This window comes from Hypanus sabinus, chromosome 1 (genome assembly GCF_030144855.1).
Source record: "Hypanus sabinus isolate sHypSab1 chromosome 1, sHypSab1.hap1, whole genome shotgun sequence".
NCBI classification, from domain to species: Eukaryota; Metazoa; Chordata; class Chondrichthyes; order Myliobatiformes; family Dasyatidae; genus Hypanus; species Hypanus sabinus.
In genome coordinates this window covers 63474958-63500028 of record NC_082706.1, presented here as the reverse complement: position 1 = coordinate 63500028, position 25071 = coordinate 63474958, and the positions used below count along the sequence as shown (strand labels likewise).

Below are 25071 nucleotides of genomic sequence, written 5' to 3'. Positions count from 1 at the left end.
CAAAGAGAATCAGAATCAGGTTTATTATCACCGGCACGCGACGTGAAATTTGTTAACTTAGTAACAGCAGTTCAATGCAATACATAATTATAGAAGAGAAAAAACAAAAAAATAATAATAAATAAATCAATTAGAGTACACTTACATTGAATAAATTAAAAACATTGTCCAAGGAGTCAATGTCTACTTAGGAATCAGATGGCAGAGGGGAAGAAACTGTTCCTGAATCGTTGAGTGTGTGCCTTCAGCCTTCTGTACCTCCTACCTAATGGTTACAGTGGCCCTGGGTGCTGGAGGTCCTTAATAATGGACACTGCCTTACTATGACACCACTCCCAGAAGGGGTCCTGGCTACTTTGTTGGCTAGTACCCAAGAAAGAGCTGACTAGATTTACATCCCTCTGCAGCTTCTTTCAGTCCTCTGCAATACTCCACCAGACAGTAATGCAGCCTGGCAAAATGCTCTCCACAGAACATCTATGGAAGTTTTTGAGAGTATTTGTTGACATGCAAATTCTCGTCAAACTCCTAATGATGTATAGCTACTGTCTTGCCTTCTTTATAACTACATTGATATGTTAGAACCAGGTTAGATCCTCAGAGATCTTAACACCCATGAACTTGAAACTGCTCATTTTCTCCACTTCTGATTCCTCTATGAGGATTAGTATGTATTCCTTTGTCTTACCCTTCCTGAAGTCCACAATCTGCTCTTTTGTCTTACTGACGTTGAGTGCCAGGTTGTTGCTGCAGCACCACTCCACTAGTTGGCCTATCTCACTCCTGTATGCCCTCTCGTTGCCACCTGGGATTGTACCAAAAATTTATAGATGGTACTTGAGCTATGCCTAACCACACAGTTGTGTGTAGATAGAGAGTAAAGCAGTGGGCTAAGCACACATCCGAGGTGAGCCAGTATTGATCGTCAGGGAGGAGGATATGTCATCACCAATCTGCACAGACTGTGGTCTTCCGGTTAGAAGTCAAGAATCCAATTGCAGAGGGAGGTACAGAGGCCCAGGTTCTGTAACTTCTCAATCAGGATTGTGGGAATTATGGTGTTAAATGCCGAGCTATAGTCGATGAACAGCATCCTGACATAGGTGTTTGTGTTGTCCAGGTGATCTAAATCCGTGTAGAGCACGTTTGAGATTGCATCTGCTGTTGACTTATTGTGGCGATAGGAAAATTGCAATGGGTCCAGGTCTTTGCTGAGGCGGGAGTTCAGTCTAATCATAACCAACCTCTCAAAGCGTTTCCTCACTGTCAATGTGAGTGCTGCTGGGCAATGATCAGTAAGGCAGCTCACATTATTCTTCTTAGGCACTGGTATAATTGTTGCCTTTATGAAGCAAGTGGGAACTTCTGCCTGCAGCAGTGGGAGGTTGAAAATGTCCTTGAATACTCCCGCTAGTTGGTTGTCACAGGTTTTCAGAGCCTTACCAGGTACTCCATCAGGACCGTCTGCCTTGCGAGGGTTCACTCTCTTTGAAGACACACTAACATCGGCCTCTGAGAGAAAGAACCATAGAACATTACAGCACAGTACAGGCCCTTCAGCCCTCCATGTTGTGCCGACCCATATAATCCTTAAAAACTTTGTGGGAAGTAATGTCTTGCAGACCCTGCCAGAGTTGCCGTGCATCCGATGTTGCCTCTAACTTAGCTTGAAATTGTCTCTTCGTCCTTGAAAACACCTTCTGCAAATCATACTTGGTTTTCTGGTACAGGTCTGGGTCACCAGACTTGAATGCCACAGAGCTAGCCTTCAGCAGACAACGTACCTCTTGGTTCATCCACGGCTTTTGGTTTGGGAATGTACAGCAAGTCTTTGTAGGCGCACACTCATCCACACAGGTCTTAATGAAGTCGGTGACAACAGCAATATATTCATCCAGGTTTGAAGATGAATCCCTGAATACAGTCCAGTCGACCGATTCAAAGCAGTCCTGTAGGCCCTCCTGTGCTTCCCTTTTCCATACCTGCTGGTCCTCACTACTGGTGCTGCAGTCTGCAGTCTCTGCCTCTACTAGAGTATAAGTATAGCCAGATGATCAGACTTCCCAAAGTGAAGGCGTGGAATAGCGCAGTATGTATTCTTGATGGTGGTGTAGCAATGGTCCAGTGTGTTGTTTCCTCTGGTATTGCAAATGATCTGTTGATGCTAAATGCTTAGTGATTTTTTCAGACTGGCCTGGTTAAAATCTCCCAAAATGATGGTGAAGGCGTTAGGGTGTGCTGTTTCATGCCTGTTGATCCATCCCATTGCTCAGATCATCTGAAGCCTGACTGACATTGGCCTGAGGTGGAATGTAAACTGTTACCAAAATGACTCCAGAGAACTCTCATGGTAGGTAAAAAGGACGACACTTAGCTGCTAGAGAATCCAGGTCTGGTGAGCAGAATTGGGACAGCACTGAGATAATTATGCACTGTTACGTACCAGCAGCAATAGATCAAGTTGAGTCAGGTTTTAATATTAAAACCACTATCTTTGTGTATATACTGAAAAAATAGGAAATTAAACAAAAAAAAACAGAATTTAACAGGGGTTCATTCTCTCCCTCTCCTTAATGTCTAGTAATTCATTGAATAAATAAATGAATGGACAGACTTGTAAATCCACATTTAAATCTACAGAGGAGATAAGTACGAAGAATTCCACAGACTCCACCCTGGGTAAATGAAGTAACAGTCGCCAAAGATCTTATTCAGCGAGTCTTTCTGAAATCTATGTAGAAATCCCAAAAGTGACAGTCACGGAATATCCCTTCAAACAAGTGGTTACCACATTACACACCCGAATCCAGGCAAGGGTTAACGAACATGGTGGCCACAGGATACTCCAACAAAATCCACATCCAAAGTGAGTCACACATCCAATATGCCCATGGGTATGGGAAAGTATCAGACTTCAACCATATCGTAGCGAGCTGTTCCTGCCCGCAGTCCAAAGCTTCCACTCTCTCTCTCGCTCTCTCTCCTCTCTCTACTGAAAGTCCCAGCGGTCTGTTGCAGCTTGTTATACTGATGTCATAGTCCCGCCTCATCTAAGTGGTTTAAAGTGACACTCACAGTACGAAACAGTGATCACGTTACAGCACCAAGAAGAGTTGATCATGAGGCATACTCCTCCACCTCTGCATTTGAGAGACTCTATAGATCTATCCTGATGGTGTATAATAAACACGTTAATCTAAATCACTGCATCCGGTGCGGAAGGGGTTAACCAGAATTCCGTGAAACAAAGGACACAAGCGGTCCTAATACTCCTCAGATTCAGCACCCTAGCTCTGAGATCATCAATTTTATTGACCAGAGACTACACATTTGCCAGCAAGATAGTTGGTACGTAGAGTTTAAAACCCCTTTTCCTTAAGCACACTTGTAGCCCAAACTACAGCCATACTTCCTTCGTGGTATCCTAAGTGGGTGCTTCTGACCACAATCGGTGTTGTTTCCATCAGTTTTAAGCAGCGATAGTTCGCTTAAATGCATTAAGACATCTTGGTTGACTGTACTGACCTTGGAAATGAATAAAAGGGACTAAGATCAAAATGGAAAAGGTATGACTGTTGCCTGTCACTTAAATTCTTCATCCCAATCCTACGCTGAACTCTGACTCAGGACCCCCTTTATCACTCAAATGATCCTTAGCATAAACTCAAGGAAATAGAACCAACTTTCAAATTGGCCACAGTAAAGAACTTAACAACCTCAAATAATTAGCTTTTCATCTTCATATGTCGATCATATGCCCATGATCTCCCTTCTTTAGAGATTTCAGTCATATCTTCCAACTTGTATCCACTCCAGACATATTCCATCTTTCAGCCAGCACTATCACTGACATCATTCAACCTCTCCTAATGTCCACCCTATCACAGAATATTTTTCCCTGCACCTGCCTCTGCCCTTCCCCACCATTTAAAACTTACTTAATTATTCTCATGAACTATCAACTGAATTAACTTGTTTTTCTGCTTTACTCCAAAAATTGAACTTGATCACTAATACATTTTTCCAACAATCTCTGCTAATATTTAAGCCATTAGCTAATCTTCGAAGGCAATTACATTACTTTTCCCTAAAGTGTACAAACCTTGTGGATCACCATGAGAAGACACCAACTCAATAGTACCTGGCCAACCAAAACTAATTTAATCTGGATGAGATAATTAGTTCACACAATATACAAGGCTAAAATAAGGGAATGTTTTTTTCAAGAACTTACTTGCATTGAGCATGATAATACTTGATTAGATTCTGAAGTAGATCCACACCCTTTTTTGTCTTGATTTCATTCACCTTAATGAGATACTAGCCAAGGAAAGACAAAGAAAGGGAATGAGTATGTTTAATACCTACAAGTAATTTCTCCAATCAGCAATAATGCTAACAATTAATTATCACTGTAGACATATTATAAATTAATAATAAATTATAATAAATAATAAATTATAAAATAATAATAAAGAACTGTTGTCATGGTTTCTGTTACAAATAATTAGACTGAAAAAATATTGTACAACAATTAATGGTGGTTTTGTAGACTGTAAAAATAGAAAATTCACAGGAAAGCACTGGCTGATAAGCTAGCCTAGAATTCTCATCATTGAAAGAATTGCAGAAAGTATTAAAGCTTAGAACTGCAATGTTGATGCCAAAAGATGTTTCATATAGGGCAGTGCTTCCCAACCATTTTTTATCCCAACACCTCTCTTAGGCACAACATACTTTACAGCACCCCCATAGTGTAAAAACATGCCAACCATATGCTAACATGAGAAAAATTAATCTGCTTTAAATTTTTATTTATCTTTAAACCTAGCTTGCACAGTACCTGTGCACTGTACAGCCACTTTGACATCAATGTGATCCTTGAGCTTGATGGTTTTTAAGCAACTGTTGAAATATCTGGTTCAAAGTTGTAACAGCAAAAGCCTCAAATCCCTGCGCATAACAATGTCCAAGCGGTTTCTGATTTTTGCTGGTATGTGGTTCACTGCATTGAAGCCTCTTTCAATAAGGTAGGAGGATAGAAAGGCAATGAAAAGCAATTTAGCTCTTCTCCAAAGACCACTGTAGCCACGTATCACAAAAGCCAACATTTTCAAAAAGCATTTTTGCCTCTTCATCATTCTGAATTTCAATTAATTTCTTCTAGCAAGCTCTCTTCCTGCTTTACTTTGCAAAGAAATGGGTTAATTACCCAGTCCAGAATTTCCATATCATTTAAATCCTTGAATTGATTCTGAAAATCCTTCTTCAGTGACTGCAGGTGTAAGCAGTACTCTTGCAAATCACCGTCTATGAAAGAGAGGGCCCTACTTTCCATGCAGGGAAACTGTGAGAACATCCTTCTCCCAATGTTTTGCTTATTTATTTCAAGTTTCTAATAAAAGTAAACAATGCACTTCTTGTCTGAATTAAATTAAAATTCTCACCCTTCAGTTTCATATTTTGAATGTTCATTTTGTCTTACAGATTGGTTATGTATGCCACACCTTCACATAGAAGTTCAATCTTGTTTCCCAAACTACTGTCGACTCGGTGCAAAAATTCATAGTGCCAAAAAGATCAAGAAAACGTTTTAAGCAACAGCCTTTTGACAGCCAACGTACTTCAGTGTGAAGAAGCGTTCAAACTTTTCATCATTATCTTGGCATAACTGGAGAAATATTCTGCTATTTAACAGATGAGCTTTAATTTTGCTGATAGCAGATATTACAAGAGTCATGCTTGAAAAAAGTTGCTGGCTGGGGTTTTTGGCTGCAAGATGTTGACAATGAATTACACAAAAGATTGCAAATGGACTTGCAATGCTGACCTGACATATACAGTGCTCCTTCTGGTGCACAAGAAATCATGTTCCTAACCAGAATACTTTTATCCTCAATATACATTTTGAGCTCATCATAGATTGATCCTCTATTGAAATTTATTTTTAACTTTTTACAAAAGTGTATCTCTTCATATACTTTTCCATTTTTTCAAAAAAATGTGCATATGCCATTTGCAATGTCTTGCTGTCTCATACAGTTGATTCATGCAGTTGTATCCCAAATTGATTTTTTTTTACAGCTCTGTGCATAGTTGGTACTCAATGTTTTCACTCATTTTGTCAATATACAGTTATTATACAGAGGAATTGATTTTAAAATATTGATATCCATTTTGCGAACAGTGGTGAGGTATTTCTGATACAGCAGGCATTATTAATCTTTCACTTTACATTCATTTTGTTAATGTTATAAAGAGCTATGAGACCACTATAAAGGTTATTTTTAGCTTTCTTGTCAAATGATTCCAGTGTGCAACACTGTTCAAATGCTTTTGCATCTTCTGGAACTGAGAAATACTGTAAGTAGCCTTCTCAGGGCATCTTTTACAGAAGTGTTCTTGCAATCTTGATGGGTTTATTGCTTCACTAGACAGTATAGTATTACAGATAAGGCACCTGGGGCATCGCCGATCTGACGGGAACAGAATAAAACAGTACTCCAGGTATGCAGCATTGTATTTAACACTTTCTGCAGTTTGTTTCTTAGGATTAGAAGTCAAGGCTTCACCTCCAGACTCACAGAGATTGCGCCATATGTATTTATACATCATTAACAGGGCTAAATTCAAATTAAAAGTTAACACAAACTGGGAATGCCTATTAGATGTTGACGAAGGCAGTGAGTTGATATGGTTGGTCAGGTCTCACGCTGCACAGTGCGCCCCTCCTCCAAGAACCTTGTATGCCCCCAACAACTTTTGTTTCCCCTAACACCCTGTTAGGACATGCAACCTACCCTGCTGGGAATCACTGCTATAATAGATTGCAGTTAAATGGGACACATCATGACCAGTACATTTATGTTCATTACATGGCTGTCCCAGTTAGATCAAGTTTCAAAACAAAAGTTAAAAAGATATTTAAAGACTGTTTAAGTTAGTAACAAATTATGTATTTAAATGAAATACAGAACAAACTAAAACACTATCAATACCACAATACTATATGAGTGTATATTAGTTAGTGACTGAGTACTTCAGTGTATGCTGGTGTGTTCTTTTGAATCACTGTAAATAAACAAAATCAGCGCAGACACCTAGTGTAGATAATGGATTGCCTCCATACAATGCTTTGAATGACTGCATCCTCCAAATCTTCATTTAACATGACTGTCAATATCATCAAATTGTTCGTAGTTCCTAATCCGAAGTAGTAAAATAATTTTGTTTTCAGTCCCAGCTGCTTCTGGCATTTCCAAGCATGAATGCTTAAAACTGCAGTGAGAAAAACAACTTTGAATTGCCTTACCGCTTATTTCTCACCAACTATCAGTGGTAAAAATCACTGCTTTTCGAACACAAACACATGCAACTGACGCTATTTAGAAACCTTGCTCTAAGCACCGAGTAGAGTCTAACAGGCACACAAGTGCACAAGATGCTGGTTAGAGACCGTTTGGCTACAGTCTCCTCCCCCAATTAAGTGGCATAGCGTCTAAATAAATAAAGGGAATCCCAGCTATTTTCTCAATGATTTTATGTTCTTTAAGATTTGTCCCAAATAAGCGGCTCTCCCAATTAGCCGATGGCCCAATTAACCCGAATCAACTGTACTTTCAAGAAAGCAGTGCTACAGTCCCATCCAAAACTCGTTCAACCCTTGGTTGAGAAAGCCAAAATAAGGAAATGGCTCTTTCAAAGGTGCATCTTCAATCAGCACACTCAGTTCAGAATATCTGTTATGATATTATAATATTATAATATATATTATATCTATAAGATTACATAATCTGATATGATCTCTTTTTAATTAAAAACACACATCAATCCTATTTATAATGCTGCATGCCAAAGTTACAGAACATGTTGAAAAATGGACTCAATTCCCCAGAGGATTAGCTAAAAAAAAATTACCTTTATTTGTCACATGTATAGTGAAATGTCAAAACATACAGGGAAATGCATTTTGTCCGCAACAAAAAAAGGACTAAGGATGTGCTAGAGGCAGCCTGCAAGTGTCGCCATTTTTCTGGCGCCAACACAACATACCCACAACTTATTAACCCTAACACGTACACCTTTGGAATGTGGGAGGAAAGCAAAGCACCTGGAGGAAACCCACACAGTCAAAGAAGACCATACCAACTCCTAATAGACAGCAATAGGCTTTAAAGCCTGATCACTGGCACTAACCACTACACTGAGGTGCTGCACCATTGTTGACAACTCCCACCGTCTTATCTAGTTTTCTTCTTTTGCAAAGTGAAGCATGAACCAGAATCACTGTTTGGGAAAATTATTCCATCAGACTTGCAGGTTTACTCATTTCACAAGGTGACCAATCATTCAAAACACAAATGAGCCTTTTCCTCTCTTGCTAATCCTGAGAATATAGTCTCATCAGCCCTTGAACCACACCATTCTTCCAGCACGGTCGCAGGTGTGCCCTTCTTCTGGGAAGCCAGCTTCTAGCCTGCCTTGCTCAATACTGTTTGGAACAGCATACTGCTTCTCCTATAGCAAGCAGCTGGCAGCAATCATACAGTCACTGAGACCCTAAATTCACTAACCATCAAAGCCGTCATTCATACGAAATAGATCCAAGTATGTGCTCAAAGCCCATTTGAAGAGAAAGTATAGTTCAAAATAGAGAAGAGCATTTGGGATGATAATGAGAATCTTGAAGCCGTACATCCGGAGTACACAAGCTCCTGTGCAAGTGCTGAACCACTTAACAAATTATCTATCAGCCAGTACCTATAACATCTGTTGTCCCCACATAGGCATCATTAACCACCTCAGAAAATGCAAAACTAGAATGAAGTAAGTTCTTCTTGAGTGGTGGATGTTGAATGAATGTTTCCATAGGTGGGGGAGAGAATATCTAAGACCAGAGGGCACAATTTCAGAATAGAAGGGCACCTCTTTAACCAAGGGGCGGTGAGTTTGTTGAATTCATTGCCATAAACATCTGTTGAGGCCAAGTCATTAAGTATATTTAAAATGGAAGTTGATTGGTTCTTAATCAGTAATAGTGTCAAAGGCTACGTAGAGAAGGCAAGAGAATGGAGTTAAGGGCAAAAAATATCATGATAGAATAGAGTGGCAGACGATGGGCTGAAAAGCCTAATTCTGCTTCTTTCTCTTATGGTCTTGATCCTGAGGAACTGCCTAAACAGAAGAAAACATCTGGGATCTATTAAAAATTAAAAATATTTGAAAAAAATTAACATTTAAAGAAATACTAAAAACACATACTTAGAAACAACTAAATGCACTTAAACCAACCGAATCAAATCCAAATAACACCACTCTCTTGCAGCTATTTCTTCCTAGTGATTGCAAATGCAACCACGATTTGGCAGATGTCTGCTCAGTCAGTAGGTTCCTGGCCCAACATCTGAAAATCTTGCACTCTGCATTGCACTCCGTTGGGATTCCACCAGCCAACAGCAATGACAGCATTGCGGATGAATCTAATATTAAATTATGCCAGTAAAAAACCTCAGGACTTGAAGAAATGTGGGCAAACCCAACGCGCCCCAATATTCGACCATAATCAAGCTTTTGAAAAGTTACTGATAAACAAATAGTGAATTTTCTCTACAGTTCTAACTTCCTGTGTTTGCATTTTGCAACAATGTGTCTGTATTCTTCCCCCCATTTGTTCCCACTATTTTTTTTTACTTACAAACATTAGTTAGAGATTGAGCACAGTAATAGGCCCTACCAACCCAATGAGCTTACAGACCCCAATATGCTTTATATTTTGCATTTATATTTTTGCACCAAAAAATCAAGCAAAAAATATGAAGCAAAATGATCTGCACACTGAACTGTTCCCACAACCTATGGACTCACCTTCAAGGACTCTTCATCTCATGTTCTCGATATTTATTGCTTATATATTTATTATTTACATTTTTGTATTTGCACATATTGTAATCATTTGCACACTTGGCTGCTTGTTCATCTTGTTCTATCTAGTTTTTAAATGAGTCAATTGTGTTTCTTTGTATTTATTGTGAATGTCCTCAAGAAAAAATCTCAAGAGTAGCTTATGGTGACGTATATGCACTTTGATAATAGATTTTCTTTGAATTGGTGCCATGCTACTGTTTAGCAGAACAGGTCTAAACCTATTTCAGTTTAAATATAAAATATAGCCTCCATCCACTGACTGCTTCTACATTTCAAAATATCAAAAACTCATTAAGAACTTTTGTACATCTGGAGGTTATGTCACAATAACATTGCAATGTCTAACCTCACACATCTGGAGCTGAAATACCCGTCGTTCCTTTTCCATTTCTTCTGCTATTTCCGCTCCTGTAATTTCAGTCCGAATCATCCCATGCTGCTTTGCATGCTCTCGTTTCTCCTTTTCAATTTTAGCACTGTAACAGAGGTGAGATTTTTCCCAAATTTCTAATATATACAGCATAATGAAATTTCCAACAGATCACTAATAATTTCCAAAAAGCTATACTATTTCATTCTGTAACAAATACTAGATAAATCTTCAAAATATAATACATCATGTACACAATTTCAGCAGCATCTATATGGTAGAGCATTACCAACCTCCATTGTACACAATCAGATCCTAAATTACCAGTAAACATTAGTTTAACATATGCATCTCACTGCACAATCCTAGGGACGGTGGTATCTGACAACCTTGATTCAATCTTACAACATTGAATCAGTGGATTTAATTTAACTTTTCTGACACTAATCAACAGAAAAAGACTCTTTCATGTCAAAGTGAAAACAGATCTCAAAGCCAAATTAAATCCACTGTGATTCAACATTGTAAAACAATAAAACATGAAAACTTTGGGGGGAGGGGGGGAGTGAATACCCTTCACAGGCACTGTACCTGGCATTTTATTCCAAGGTAAAATATTCCAGCCACATGGGTCCTACAAAGCATTCCATACACAGACTAAGTTCATGTTTTGTTCTTCTGTAGAAAAGATTAATTATTGCTAATGAAGGGAACCAAATAGCAGAATAAGGAATAAATTGTTATTCAGTCTGTGTATTTGGCCTCTGAGCCTGTGCACAAAATAAAATTAAAATAATTTCATACTTCCTTAGAAGTATTTTTAATGTAACAGTCTCTGAAGGGAGGAAAATGAAAACTAAAAACGAGAATCAATGAAAAGGCAAATATCACTTCATTAAGAATAATATTCTTTTACCCATTGGTGAGGACTACATTCTCTAAATGCAATCAGATAACACTGGTTCATTCTTGTTCCTCACCACGCCACAGCACACACCAACCTTCCACCCACAAGGGTTCGAGAGTAAAGTAAAAGTTAATTAAACAGAAGTAGAGAAATACAAAAACCAAAAGGAACAGGCAGAAAACATCAGCAATACAAATAAAATCAAGAGAATTTTCCATGAGGTGTCCTGCAAAATTAATCAATGATACAATTTATCATACTGTGGTGATTTTAATATTGTAATAACATTCCAGATTTTGCAAACTTAGCAGAGATACATCAGAACAAATGGTCAAAAGCTTAAGAGATGAGTTTAAGGAGTATTGAAAGGAAGATAAAGCACTCAACCAGATGGTTTGAGATGTGTCTATTTTAATGCAAGGAATACCATAAATAAGGCAGATAAACTTAGAGTGTGGACCAATACATGGAACTATGAGGTTGTGGCCATTACAGAGACTTGGATGCATCAGGGGCAGGAATGGCTGACGAGTGCATCAGGCTTTAGATGTTTCAAAAAGGACACGGAGCGAGGCAAAAGAAGTGGGGGTGTGGCATTGTGTGGATAGTGTCATGGCTGCAGAAAGGGATTATCTACTGAGTCAGTGTAAGTCAGTCAGAAACAGGAAGGGGGCAATAACTCTATTAGGAGTTTTTTTTTTATATAGACCCCCTAACGATAAGAGACATCAAGGAGAAGATAGGGAAGCAGATTCTAGAAATGTACAACAAGAATAATGTTGTTGTGACGGGTGATTTTAACTTTCCTACTTGGCCAAGTGGTTCAGGCATTGGTCTAGTGATCTGAAGGTCTCTAGTTCGAGCCTCAGCTAAGACAGCATGTTGTGTCCTTGACAAGGCACTTAACCACACATTGCTCTGCGACGACACCGGTGCTAAGCTATATCGGCCCTTGCCCTTCCCTTAGACAGCATCGGTGGCTTGAAGAGGGGAGACTTGCAGCATGGGCAAATGCCAGTCTCCCATACAACCCTGCCCAGGCCTACACCCTGGAAACTTTCCAAGGCGCAAATCCATGATCTCTCGAGACTAACGGATGACTATTATTATTGACTGGCACCTCCTGAGAGCAAGGGGTGGAGTTTGTTAGGTGTGTTCAGGAAAGTTTCCTGACACAATATGTAAATAAGCCAACTAGAGGTGAGACTGTACTTGATCTGGTATTGGGAAATGAATGTAGTCCGGTGTCAGATCTCTGGGTGGGAGAGCATTTTGGAAGTAGTAAGCACAACTCTATCTCCTTTACCACAGCACTGGAGGGGGATAGTTTGGGAATTTGGGAAAACAATTAATTGGGGTAGGGGTAAATATGATGCTATTAGGCAGCAACTTGGGAGCATAAATTGGGAGCAGATGTTCTCAGGGAAATGCATGGCAGAAATGTGGCAAATGTTCAGGTAACATCTGGATGGAGTTTGGCATAGGTATATTCCATTAAGGGAGGGAAAGGATGGTAGGGAAAAAGAACCACAGTGCAAAAAGATGTACAAAATTTAGTTAAGAAGAAAAGGTAAATAGGTTCTAATAGAACTCTAGAAAATTACAGGGTTGCCAGAAAGGAGAAAGGAGCTTAAGAATGAAATTAAGAAAACCAGAAGGGACCATGAGAAGGCCTTGGCAAGCAGGATTAAGAAAAACTCCAAGGCATTCTACAAGTATGTGAAGAGCAAGAGAATGAACTGTGAGGCAATAGGACCAATCAGGTGCAACAGTGGAAACATGTGCATGGAATCAGAGGAAGTAGCAGAGGTACTTAATGAATACTTTGGTTCAGTGTTCACCAAGGGAAAGGACCTTGGTAATCGTGGGGATAACTTTCAGCGGACTGAAGCTTTTGAGCATATAGACATTAAGAAAGAGGATGTTTTCAAAAGGTGGTGGTTTACAAATGCATTCAGTTAGATAAGTTGCTGGGACTAGTTAAGATATACTCTAAGCTGTTGTGAGAAGCAAGGGAGGAGACTGCCGAGCCTCTGGCGATGACCTTTGCATCATCAACAGGGACCAGAGAAGTACCGGAGGGTTACAAATGCTGTTCCCTTGTTTAAGAAAGGGAGTAGTAATAATATAACCAATACAGCATGGAAACAGGCCATCTTGGCCCTTCTAATCTGTGCCGAACGCTTACTCTCACCTAGTCCCACCAATCTGCACAACCCATAACCCTCCATTCCTTTCCTGTCCATATACCTATCCAATTTTACTTTAAATGACAATACCGAACCTGCCTCTACCACTTCTACCTGAAGCTTGTTCCACACAGCTACCACTCTGAGTAAAGAAATTCCCCCTCGTGTTACCCCTAAACTATTGCTCCCAACTCTCAACTCATGTCTTCATGTTTGAATATCCCCTACTCTTGATGGAAAAAGCCTATCCACGTCAACTCTATCTATCCCCCTCATAATTTTAAATACCTCTATCAAGTCCCCCCTCAACCTTCTACACTCCAAAGAATAAAGACCTAACTTGTTCAATCTTTCCCTGTAACTTAGGTGCTGAAACCCAGGTAACATTCTAGTAAATCTTCTCTGTACTCGCTCTATTTTGTTGACATCTTTCCTATAATTCGGTGACCAGGACTGTACACAACACTCCAAATTTGGCCTCACCAATGCCTTAACAATTTTAACATTACATCCCAACTCCTATACTCAATGCTCTGATTTATAAAAGCCAGCATACCAAAAGCTTTCTTCGCCACCCTATCCACATGAGATTCCACCTTCAGGGAACTATGCACCATTATTCCTAGATCATTCTGTTCTACTCCGTTCATCATTTACCACGTATGTCCTATTTTGATTAGTCCTACCAAAATGTAGCACCTCACACTTATCAGCATTAAACTCCATCTGCCATCTTTCAGCCCACTTTTCTAACGAGCCTAAATCTCGCTGCATGCTTTGAAAACCTACTTCATTACCCACAATGCCACCTATCTCAGTATCATGGGCATACTTATTAAACCAATTTACCACCCCATCATCCAGAACATTAATGTACATGTCAAACAACACTGGACCCAGTACAGATCCCTGAGGCACACCACTAGTCACCAGCCTCCAACCTGACAAACAGTTATCCACCACTACTCTCTGGCATCTCCCATCCAGCCACCGTTGAATCCATTTTACTACTCAATATTAATACCCAACGATTGAACCTTCCTAACTAACTTCCTAACTTCTGTGTGTAACCTTGTCAAAGGCCTTACTGAAGTCCATGTAGACAACATCCACTGCTTTACTCTCGTCAACCTTCCTAGTAACATTTTCAAAGAAATTCAATAAGATTTGTCAAACATGACCTTCCACACACAAATCCATTTTGTCTGTTCCTAATCAGACCCTATCTATCCAGGTAATTATATATACCATCTCTAAGAGTCACTTCCATTAACTTACCCACCACTGACATCAAACTTACAGGCCTATAACTGCTAGGTTTACTCTTAGAACCCTTTTTAAACAATGGAAGAACATGAGCAATACGGCAATCCTCCGGCACCATCCCCGTTTCTAATGACACTTGAAACATTTCTGTCAGAGCCGCTATTTCTGCACTAACTTCCCTCAAGGCCCTAGGGAATATCCTGTCAGAACCCGAGATTTATCCACTTTTATATTCCTTAAAAGCACCAGTATTTCCTCCTCTTTAATCGTCATAGTTTCCATAACTTCCCTAATTGTTTCCCTGACCCTACACAATCTGATATCCTACTCCTTAGTGAATACCAAAGAAATTGTTCAAAATCTCCCCCATCTCTTTTGCTTCCACACATAGCTGTCCACTCTGTTTCTCTGAGGGACCAATTTTATCCCTCACTATACTTTTGCTATTAATATAACTGTAGAAACCCTTTGGATTTATTTTCACTTTACTTGCCAAAGCAACATCATATCTTCTTTTAGCTTTTCTAATTTCTTTCTTAAGATTATTTTTACATTCTTTATATTCCTCGAGCACCTCATTTACTTCATGCTGCCTATATTTATTGTAGGGGTCTTTGTCTTTATCTGAACCAAGTTTCCAATAACCCTTGAAAACCATGGCTCTCTCAAACTTTTAACCTTTCCTTTCAACCTAACAGGAACATGAAGATTCTGTATCCTCAAAATTTCACCTATAAATAACCTCCATTTCTCTATTACATCCTTCCCATACAATAAATCCCAATCCACTATTTGTAAATCTTTTCGCATCTTCTCAAAGTTAGCCTTTCTCCAATCAAAAACCTCTACTTTGGGTCCAGTCCTATCCTCCTCCATAATTATATTGAAACTGTAATACAGAAAGTTATAGACCAGTGAGTCTTACTTCAGTGGTGGGCAAGTTGTTGGAGAAGATCCTGAGAGGCAGAATTTATGAACAATTGGAGAGGTATCAAGTTGTTGGAGAAGATCCTGAGAGGCAGAATTTATGAACAATTGGAGAGGTATAATATGATTAGGAGTAGTCAGCATAGCTTTGTCAAGGGCAGGTCCCACCTTAAGAGTCTGATTGAATTTTTTGCGTGTAACAAAACACATCGATGAAGGTAGGTAAGTGGATGTAGTGTATATGGATTTCAGCAAGGCATTTGATAAGGTTCCCTATGCAAGGCTCATTCATAAAGTAAGGAGGTATGGGATCCAAGGGGACCTTGCTTTGTGGATCCAGAATTGGCTTGCCCACAAAGGCAAAGAATGGTTGCAGATAGTTTGTATTCTGCATAGAGGTCCGTGACCAGCGGTGTGCCGCTCTGGGACCCCCTCCTGGTTGTGATTTTTATATATGAACTGGATGAAGAATTGGAGGGGAGGGGGGGTCAGTAAGTTTACTGATGACACAAAGGATAGTGAATGGAGGATTGTCAGAGGTTACACTAGGGTATCAATATGATGCAGTACTGAGCTGAGGAGAGGCAAATGGAGTTCAATCCAGCTAAGTGTAAAGTAGTTCATTTTGGAAGATCAAATTTGAAGCAGAATATAAGATTAATAGTAAGACTCTTGACAGTGTGGAGGATCAGAGAGATCTGGGGGTCCATGTCCATTGGATACTCAAAGCTGATGCGCAGCACAGGTTGACAGTTTTGTTAAGAAGGCGTATGGTGTGTCTGCATTCATCAACCGTGGGATTGAGTTCAAGAGCTCAAGAGTAAATGTTACAGTTATATAAGACCTTGGTTAGACCCGACTTGGAGTAGTGTTCTGGTCACCTCACTACAGGAAGGATATGGATACAATAGAAAGACTGCAGAGGAGATTCATAAGGATGTTGCCAGGATTGGAGTGTGTGCCTTATGGGAATAGGTTGAGTGAACTTGGCCTGTTCTCCTTGGAGCAACGGAACATGAAAGGTGACCTGATAGAGGTGTATAAAATAATGAAGGGCATTGATCGTGTAGATAGCCAGACACTTTTTCCCAAGGCTGAAGTGGCTAACACAAGGGGGCATAGTTTTAAAGTGCTTGGAAGTAGGTACAGAGGGAATGTCAGAGGTAAGCTTTTCGCACAAAGTGGTGGGAGTGTGGAATGCACTGCCAGTGATGGTGGTAAAGTTGGAGACAATTGGGTCTTTTAAGAGACTCTTAGATAGGTACATGGAGCTTAGAAAAATTGAGGGCTATGCAGTAGGGTAATTCTAAGCAGTTTCTAGAATAGGTTACATGGTCACCACAACATTATGGACCAAAGAGCCTGTAATGTGCTGTAGATTTCTATGTTCTATGCTACTCATGGTGCTAGAGAAAAAAATTCTTGGGCTTGCCCCAATGACAATTGAAAAGATGGTTAGCAACAGGGAAACAATTCAGATTAGAGATGTGCAGGGTCTGAAAATTATAAAAGCTCAAAGATCACTGAAGGCTGGAGAGAAAAAGAAAAGGACAGGTATACAGGGAATACAATTTCACTGTCCTCAATTGTCTACTGTAAGCACACATTCATAGCTCAGAAGGATTTCCATTTGTTTCTTCTCATGAATTTTTATACTATGTTTTACAAACCAGGTTCTTAAGGTACTTCTAAAAGTAAAAAAAATAATTGATCTTCAGCAGTGGCTTTTCTAAGAGACACTCTTGCATAGTTTTCTTTACGGATGCTGTAGACACTATAGGCACATAATTAATTGTATATTAAATATATTGTGGGCGTCACTGAATTCCTTACAGCATTTATTGTTCGTTCCTAAATGACTCAATTGAGGCATCGTTAATAGATATTGGAAATTAGGTCCAGGAATTAAGACACTGGACAGTTTGGAATAATGTTAGTCAAATCAGGGAAGGGTGAGCAGTTTCTTGCCTTGAAGAATGTTAATGAATTAGCTAGTTTTTAAAAATTCTTTTATGTTATGGCTAGTATATTGTTACCACTGCAGAGGCAAAATTTTAATTATATTTAGTTGCTTGAACTTCACTCAACCTCTATTGTCCCATCAGTGAACTATTCCCACAACCTATGGACTCACTATCAAGGACTCTTCATCCCATATCTCTATATTAATTGTTTATTATTATTTCTCTTTTTTCCCTTCTTTTTGTATTTGTACAGTTTGTTGTTTTTTTTTTGTACATTGTTGTGTCCCATTGGGTGTGGTCTTCCATTGATTCTATTGTGTTTCTTGTATTTATTGTGATTGCTGGCAAGAAAATTAATCTCGGCATATTATATGGTAATAAATCTGCACTTTGATAATAGATTTACTTTGAACGTTAAATTCCCAGTAGCCATGGTGGAATTTAAATGTGTATTTCTGAAACAATGTTCCAGAATAACCATCTTACTTCTTTCTTATATTATCATTCAAGGGATGTAAGCTTCACAGGCTGAGCCAGTACTTAATCACCTTTCCCTATTTGCTCCCGCGAAGGCAATGGGGTGAGCTCCCTTCCTGGGACAGTGGATATTCTTTATTTTAAACTTCTTTATGATTGTTAAATGTTGTTTTTGTTGCATGTTGCACTCTGCCCAACACACCAGAGCAAATTCCTATTAAGTTATCCCTTGATTCATTTAACACTTCTCAGGAGAGTTCTAGAATTTTAGCTCAATGACAGTGAGGGAATAAAATACTGCAATTTTCTCCCTAAAAGGTATAAGATAGTTATTCTAAATGAATCCAAGAAATACAACATTTGTCTTAAGTTATAACTTAACATAGTTATTAGTTTCCTCTCAAAAGAATGTAAGTACCTACAATTTTGTTTCATAATCCTTCCACGCCTTGTCAAAAGGCTTCTTCAGGTCCTGCAAAAAGGCAAAAAATGAATTAGAATGCCAAAATTATTCACCATTGTAAAATCTAGAACATTCAAAATTCCAGACTAACTAGGTCTAGAGCAAAATAATTTCTAGTTGAAATCTGTAATCCATTTATGTTTGGGTGGACATTATTTGGATTACTTGAGTTCATTTATTGAGTTCCTATTGATAGGATTGAGGCAGGAAATATGTTCCAGATGTTGGGAGAGTCCAGTACCAGAGGGTATGGATTGAGACTAAGAGGTCAGTTATTTAAAACAGAGTTAAGGAAGAGCTTCTTCTCCCAGAGAGTTGTGGAGGTGTGGAATGCACTGCCTCGGAAGACGGTGGAGGCCAATTCTCTGGATGCTTTCAAGGAGCTGGATAGATATCTGATGGATAGGGGAATCAAGGGATATGGGGACAAGGCAGGGACTGGGTATTGATAGTGAATGATCAGCCATGATCTCAGAATGGCGGTGCAGACTCGAGGGGCCGAATGGTCTACTTCTGCATCTATTGTCTATTTATCCAAATGATCCCCAAATTACAACAATTAAATCATTTTAGAATGAATACACAGATTTTGCTTCTACCATGGAACCCAACAGTCTAAACATGAGCTCACTTTGTACCAAAAGTATTACAAAATTATCTTTGCATACAGTTACATGATGCATGTCTAAGACATTTACTTGCCAAGAAGATAATGTTTTCCTCACCTTGCTTCATAATATCCATATAATATCTTAAAGTTGCAACCAATATATTCTAAATGCTTTTAATGGGTTAATGTTTACTTCTTTGCTTTCACTTAATAAACCTGCCTAAAGATATACTGCAGAGCCAACCCTACTTCAGACAAATTCAATTTTGCACATTTAGGAGTGCAAAATAACAGAATAACTGTTCAGTATGTAGCATTATGATACTTCCAGTTCTAACCTTTTCAGTGTCTGACCAATACTATTTTTATTCCCAACAGACAACTCACATATTCATTTGCAATTTTATGCAGCAATATCTCAGAGGACTCTAATTAACTATGTCATTTTTATTCTCTTTGTGCTTAATGTTGAAAAATGTTCTATGTATGCTGATAATGACTCCATATCAATGCACATTTGTCTCAATTGAGGTGCAAAAAAAGTAAGCATCAATTAACCCATTGCTCACATTTGCTCATGTCAACCAATCACAGTCCACTACACTAATTTACTTAACCCATTATCTTTACTATTCTATAACCTTGTTATAGTTTGTGCATAGGTGCCCTATGTCTGTTAATCCTATTGGAATCTCAAACTTCAAGCCTGAATATTGCTCCACACCATTTTAAGGCATGAAAATGACTCTGTGGGTCATCACAAAGCTGTTTACAGAATAGCACTGCTGTATTCACCTTATAACGTGGTGCTGAAACTGCTATCTCCATGCGTGACGCTTTGTAAGTCCTTACAGCTGTCAAAAAATATAGCCTAACAACAACGATCTCTGCAGCTGGCATTCATAGTGATCACCAGAGGGTGCTGGTTGCTGCAATGCTGGAAAGGTGGCCAAGTGCTTCGGGGGGGTGGGGGGGGGGGGGTCAAATCACTCTGGACAGGCTTGTGAAGCACAGTTCCCAAAGCAGGCATGGTCTTTGACAAAGTGACTTCATAAGATGTAGAAACAGAATTAGGCCTTTCAGTTCACTGAGTCTGCTCCGCCATTCCATCATAGCTGATTTATTATCCTTCTCAAACCCACTCTCCTGCTTTCTCCCTATACTAATCATGAACCTATGAAACTCTGTTTTCGACAGACCCAATGACTGGGCCTCCACAGCAATGAGTTCCACTGATTCCTTCTTGTTTCTGTTCTAAGGTGATGTCCTTGTATTCTGAGCTGTACCCTCTGGTCCTAGACTTTGCACTATAGAAAATATCCTCTCCGTGAGACAGGATGATGACAGTGAGACAACTTACAATGACCAAATACCCAGTACATCTTTGGACTGTGGAAGGACACTGAAGCACCCAGAGGAAACTCTTGCAGACATAGGAAGGAAACTATAAACTTGCTTGAGGATGCCAGATGCCCCAATTTGTAATATTGCATGCTAACCATTAAGCTACTGTGGCACCCCTCTTCAGCACAATTTTGTGTGATCTCCCAAATGCAGCAGCATGAAACAAACTGATATGTAACAGAGATCAGCAACAGCAGCCGTCAAAGTCATCCTGTTGTCTGACTGCCACAGGCAAAGTCATCAGTGCACACAATTAAGTTTGTAGGGCATTAACACATCTTGGCGAACATAGTTGGAATGATCTGATTGCAAGCTTTAAGAGAATTTCAGTTATAAAATCCCAGATTTTCTGTAAGTAACACACACAAAATGCTGGAGGAACTCAGCAAGTCAGGCAAAGTAATGGAGGGAAATAAACAGTTTTGGACCGAGAACCTTCCTCTCCCCAGATGCTGCCTTACCTGTAAGTTCTTCCTGCATTTTTTGTGTGTTACTCTGGATTTCCAGCATTTCCCATGTTTCCAGAGTAATTAACTATAGCATTGTTTTTTTTACACTAGGTTGAAAGTCTCATTAGAGTTGAATTCTGCATCCTACTTCACTGCTGATTTCACTTGAGGGTTTCATCCTTGAAAAGAAAACTGGCTAGGAAGAATGAAAATTCATGAAAAGAAGATTAACTAACTTCCAACACCACAATATTGCTTATGTGCCCATTCTTATGGTCATATGGTTCTTTCACTCCCTCTTCCCCTACTGCTGCCTCCTCCCCCCGACATTTGAGTGTTCCAGTTTCCTCCCACTTCCCAGGTGCTGGTAGGTTAACCAACTACCCAATGCATAGTCAAATGGCAAAATAATCAAAAGAGAGTAGGATAGAATGAGCGAGAGGAATATAAGAAACTCGTGGGATTTTGCAGATGCTGGAAATTCAGAGCAACACACAAAATGATAGAGGAACTCAGCAGGTCAAGCAACATCTCAGCAGGACATTTCAGGCCGAGGCCCATTATCAGAGAAATAGGAAAAAGGAAACCCGAGTTGTCCGCTAGGAAATGGTATGGACCCACAAAAGTGTCCTCCTTCCATGTCACATTACTGTAAGTAAAATTGTGAATATGCAAGAGGAAAGAACTGGGACTGGAAAGATCTAACAGCTTCCAGAGTTGAAGAAAGTAGCAGCAAAACCTTGATGCATTAGAAAAAAATGGATTACAATTCTAAAATTATGGCTCATCTGGGTGCCAACATAGATAATTGAAAATAGGAATAATGATTGAATGAGACAGAGTTAGGATACTAGAAGTTGGTGCTGAGCTTGGTAAAAAAAAATAGAAGTTTAAACAAAAGAGCAATGGAACAGTTAAGTCTGGAGATATATATTAGCATGATTGAGAGTCCCAGCAGAAAAGTGGCAATAATGTAAAGTATGAAGGAAAAGTAGGGATCTTGATGAGGGAACAAGTCAAGTCACTTTTTATTGTCATTTCGACGATAACTGCTGGTACAGTACACAGTAAAAACGTTTTTCAAGGCCATGGTGCTACATAAAACAGTACAAAAACTACATAAAAACAACCCAGAAAAAGCTACACTAGACTACAGATCTATCCAGGATTGCATAAAGTGCAGGTATAAACAGGTATACAATTGGAAACTCTACAAATATAACAGTAATGTATCACTTGTCAAAACAAGTGATAAAGTTAATGGCTAGGTAACAGGAGCAGAAATTGAAAAGAGCAGCATTGATCTTTCCAATATTTAGCTGTAGAAAATGTCTATACATTCTTCTGAATATCTGGCATGCGTGGAAGTTAAGGTGCTGAGCTACAGAATATTATCATTAATTTTCAATTTAATTTTACAATTTCAGATGATACCATTAAGAGACATGCACATGGGTCCGTGCCATGCCTGATTTTTTTTTTATAGACATGTGGAACAGTTTTTGTTTTAGTCTAACCCATGCACATCCCCTTAACACTTATGCCAGTACTGTTGGTGCTGTTACCTGTAATTATGCTGAATTCAGCAATGTCTTTACCTTTCCTGCAAATTTTTGTCATACTCTCACCTTCACATGATCAATCTCCAATTCTTCCCTGCCTTTTCTGGAACAGTCACCATCACTAAAGATAAACCGGGTTCTGATGTCCATTACAAGCCTGCCAATTCCCACAGCTGTATCGAATACTGCTTGTCCCACCTTGCTTCTAAGGGCTCTATTCCATTCTCGCACTTCCTCTGCCCCTACTCCACTGTACCTTTCCTTGCAACCACACACAATGCAAAACTTGTCCTTTCACCTCTCCCCTTCCTAATACCCAGGGACACAGAGTTTCCCGGTGAACCAGCGATTCACTTGCACTGTCTCAGCCTGGTGTACTACACAGTCGATGCTCACAACATGGTTTCCTCCACACTGGAGAATCTAAACACAGATATGAGTGACTTTGCAAAGATCCTGTATTAGGTCCCAGGGTGACTCTAAGCTTCTTACATGCTGCCATTTTATATTTTTTCATGTCAGCAATACAGTGCAGAGTAGGCCTTTCTGGTCTTTCGCCCAGCAACCTCTGACAACCTGATTAACCCTATCCTAATCACAGGACAATTTACTATACCAATTAACCTATTCAGTGTTTCTTTGTGGGAGGAAACCGGAGGACCCGGAGAAAATCCATGCATTCCATGGGGAGGATGCACAATGACTCCTTACAGAATAACACTGGATCGGAATACTAGATTCCGGAATGCCACAAGCTGTAATAGTGTCACACTAATCACTATGCTATCATGCCACTCAACTGGTAATTCTCCATCCCTCTCCCAATTGATGTGTTCAGAACTGTTACAATGAAGCCTAATACAAGCTTTAGAAATAACACTTCAGCAGCCCTCTGTAACACAAAATTGAACCCTTTAACTTTAAGTAACTTGATCTGTGATATTGCCTTAGTTTGTATTTCTTCAATCGCTCTCGTGGAAGGGAGGGCGTACCAAGCCTCGCTGCTCTGAATTCACAACTACCACATTCCTTTGTCTGTGCACTCACCGTTTAACTGTTCCCATTCACTCAGTGAGCTGATCATCTTTTGCAGTTTACCCTCATGGTCACTTGTTCTACCCCATCAGACACACCCGCCTCCCTTTTCTTGTTGGCAGTTCTGACGAAGGGTGTTTAATCTGAAGGTTTCACTTCCCATGGATGTGGCTTCACCTGCTAAACATTCCAGCTTTCCTTTTTATTTTACAATTCCAGTATCTGAAGATTTGATTATCGCTGAACATAGATGAAAAATAAACAAAGCATGGATTTTTAAAGGATTGCAGGAGTGATGGTGCCAGAGGCAGAAGGGAAGCCATCAGTAGGTAATCCTGACTTCTCAGTTCTGAATGTGAATGAAACAAAGCAAGAGTAGTCTCACTAAGCTGGATAACAGTGAAGGATGCTGTACTTCACAGGTTCAAAGACTATAGGGTATACGTAGTAAATGGTGGGGCCCTAGGTACTGCTCTGGAAGTGACCCATGGATGCACATACATACCTGTAGTTTACGGAAAGGTAAACAGAGCGGTAAGATACTTGGCATGCTCACCTTGATAAATCAGGGCATCCAGTAGAGGAGTTGGGATGTAATGTTACAACATTGATATCTTTATTTTACATTATGTACAGAGCTGGTAGCCCTTTTACAGAAAAGATGTCATTAAACCAGTGACAAAGAGACTTACAAGTATGTTACCAAGAACTGAAGGCTTGAGTCATAAACAGAGGCTGGACAGGGTAGGTTGCACAAAAAGGCTGACCTCCTGTTAGATCACTAGTAGTACAAGTGAGGTGAATCCAGGATATGGAAGCCCAAAACATAACAGCCATTTCATTGGGTACAGGAAGGGAACCAGGTGTGGCCTTTTGCTTCCGTAGATCATCCACTTCAAGGTTTGATATGTTGGGCATTCAGAGATGCTCTTCTGTACACCACTGTTGTAACGTGACGTTAAATATTTTACTATCAGCTTCCTGTCAGACTTGAGCCAGTCTCACCATTCTCATTAACAAAGCGTTTTCACCCACAGAACTGCCGCCCACTGGATGTTTTTTTGTTTTTCGCACCATTCTCTGTAAACTCTAGAGACTGTTGTGCGTGAAAATCCCAGGAGGTCAGCAGTTTCTAATATACTCAAACCACTCGGTCTGGCCCCAACAATTATTCCACAGTCAGAGTCACTTTGATCACATTTCTTCTTCCTCACTCTGATGTTTCATCTGAACTGAACTTTTTGACCAGGTCTACATGCTTTTATGCATTAAGTTGCTGCTACATAATTGTCTGTTTGGATACTTGGATTAATCAGCAGGTATACAGTTGGTTTAAAGTGAAGGGAAAAATTTAGAAAGACTTGAAGGGCAACTTTTTCCCTTCAGAGCGTATGAAATGAGGCAGTGGTAGAAATGGGAAAAGAGGGGGATGGATACCTCTATAGACTTGGTACATGGACTGTTCCACAAAGCTAACAAAAAGGCAGGCATAACTGGGACCCATACAGGTGCCCATGGCTACAC

At 39.6% G+C, this 25071-nt stretch overlaps 1 protein-coding gene across 5 annotated transcripts in view; it reads right to left on the bottom strand.

The window, feature by feature from the left end:
- Window positions 1–25071, bottom strand: part of LOC132394392 (arf-GAP with SH3 domain, ANK repeat and PH domain-containing protein 1-like) — a 426165-nt gene that overhangs the window by 219061 nt on the left and 182033 nt on the right. For all 5 annotated transcript variants that reach the window (XM_059970475.1, XM_059970494.1, XM_059970464.1 and 2 more), the window contains 3 exons: window positions 18447–18496; window positions 10271–10400; window positions 4235–4320 (listed from right to left, as the gene is read on the bottom strand). In XM_059970475.1, coding sequence (XP_059826458.1) covers window positions 4235–4320; window positions 10271–10400; window positions 18447–18496 — 266 coding nt within the window. The remainder of the gene's footprint in view (window positions 1–4234; window positions 4321–10270; window positions 10401–18446; window positions 18497–25071) is intronic.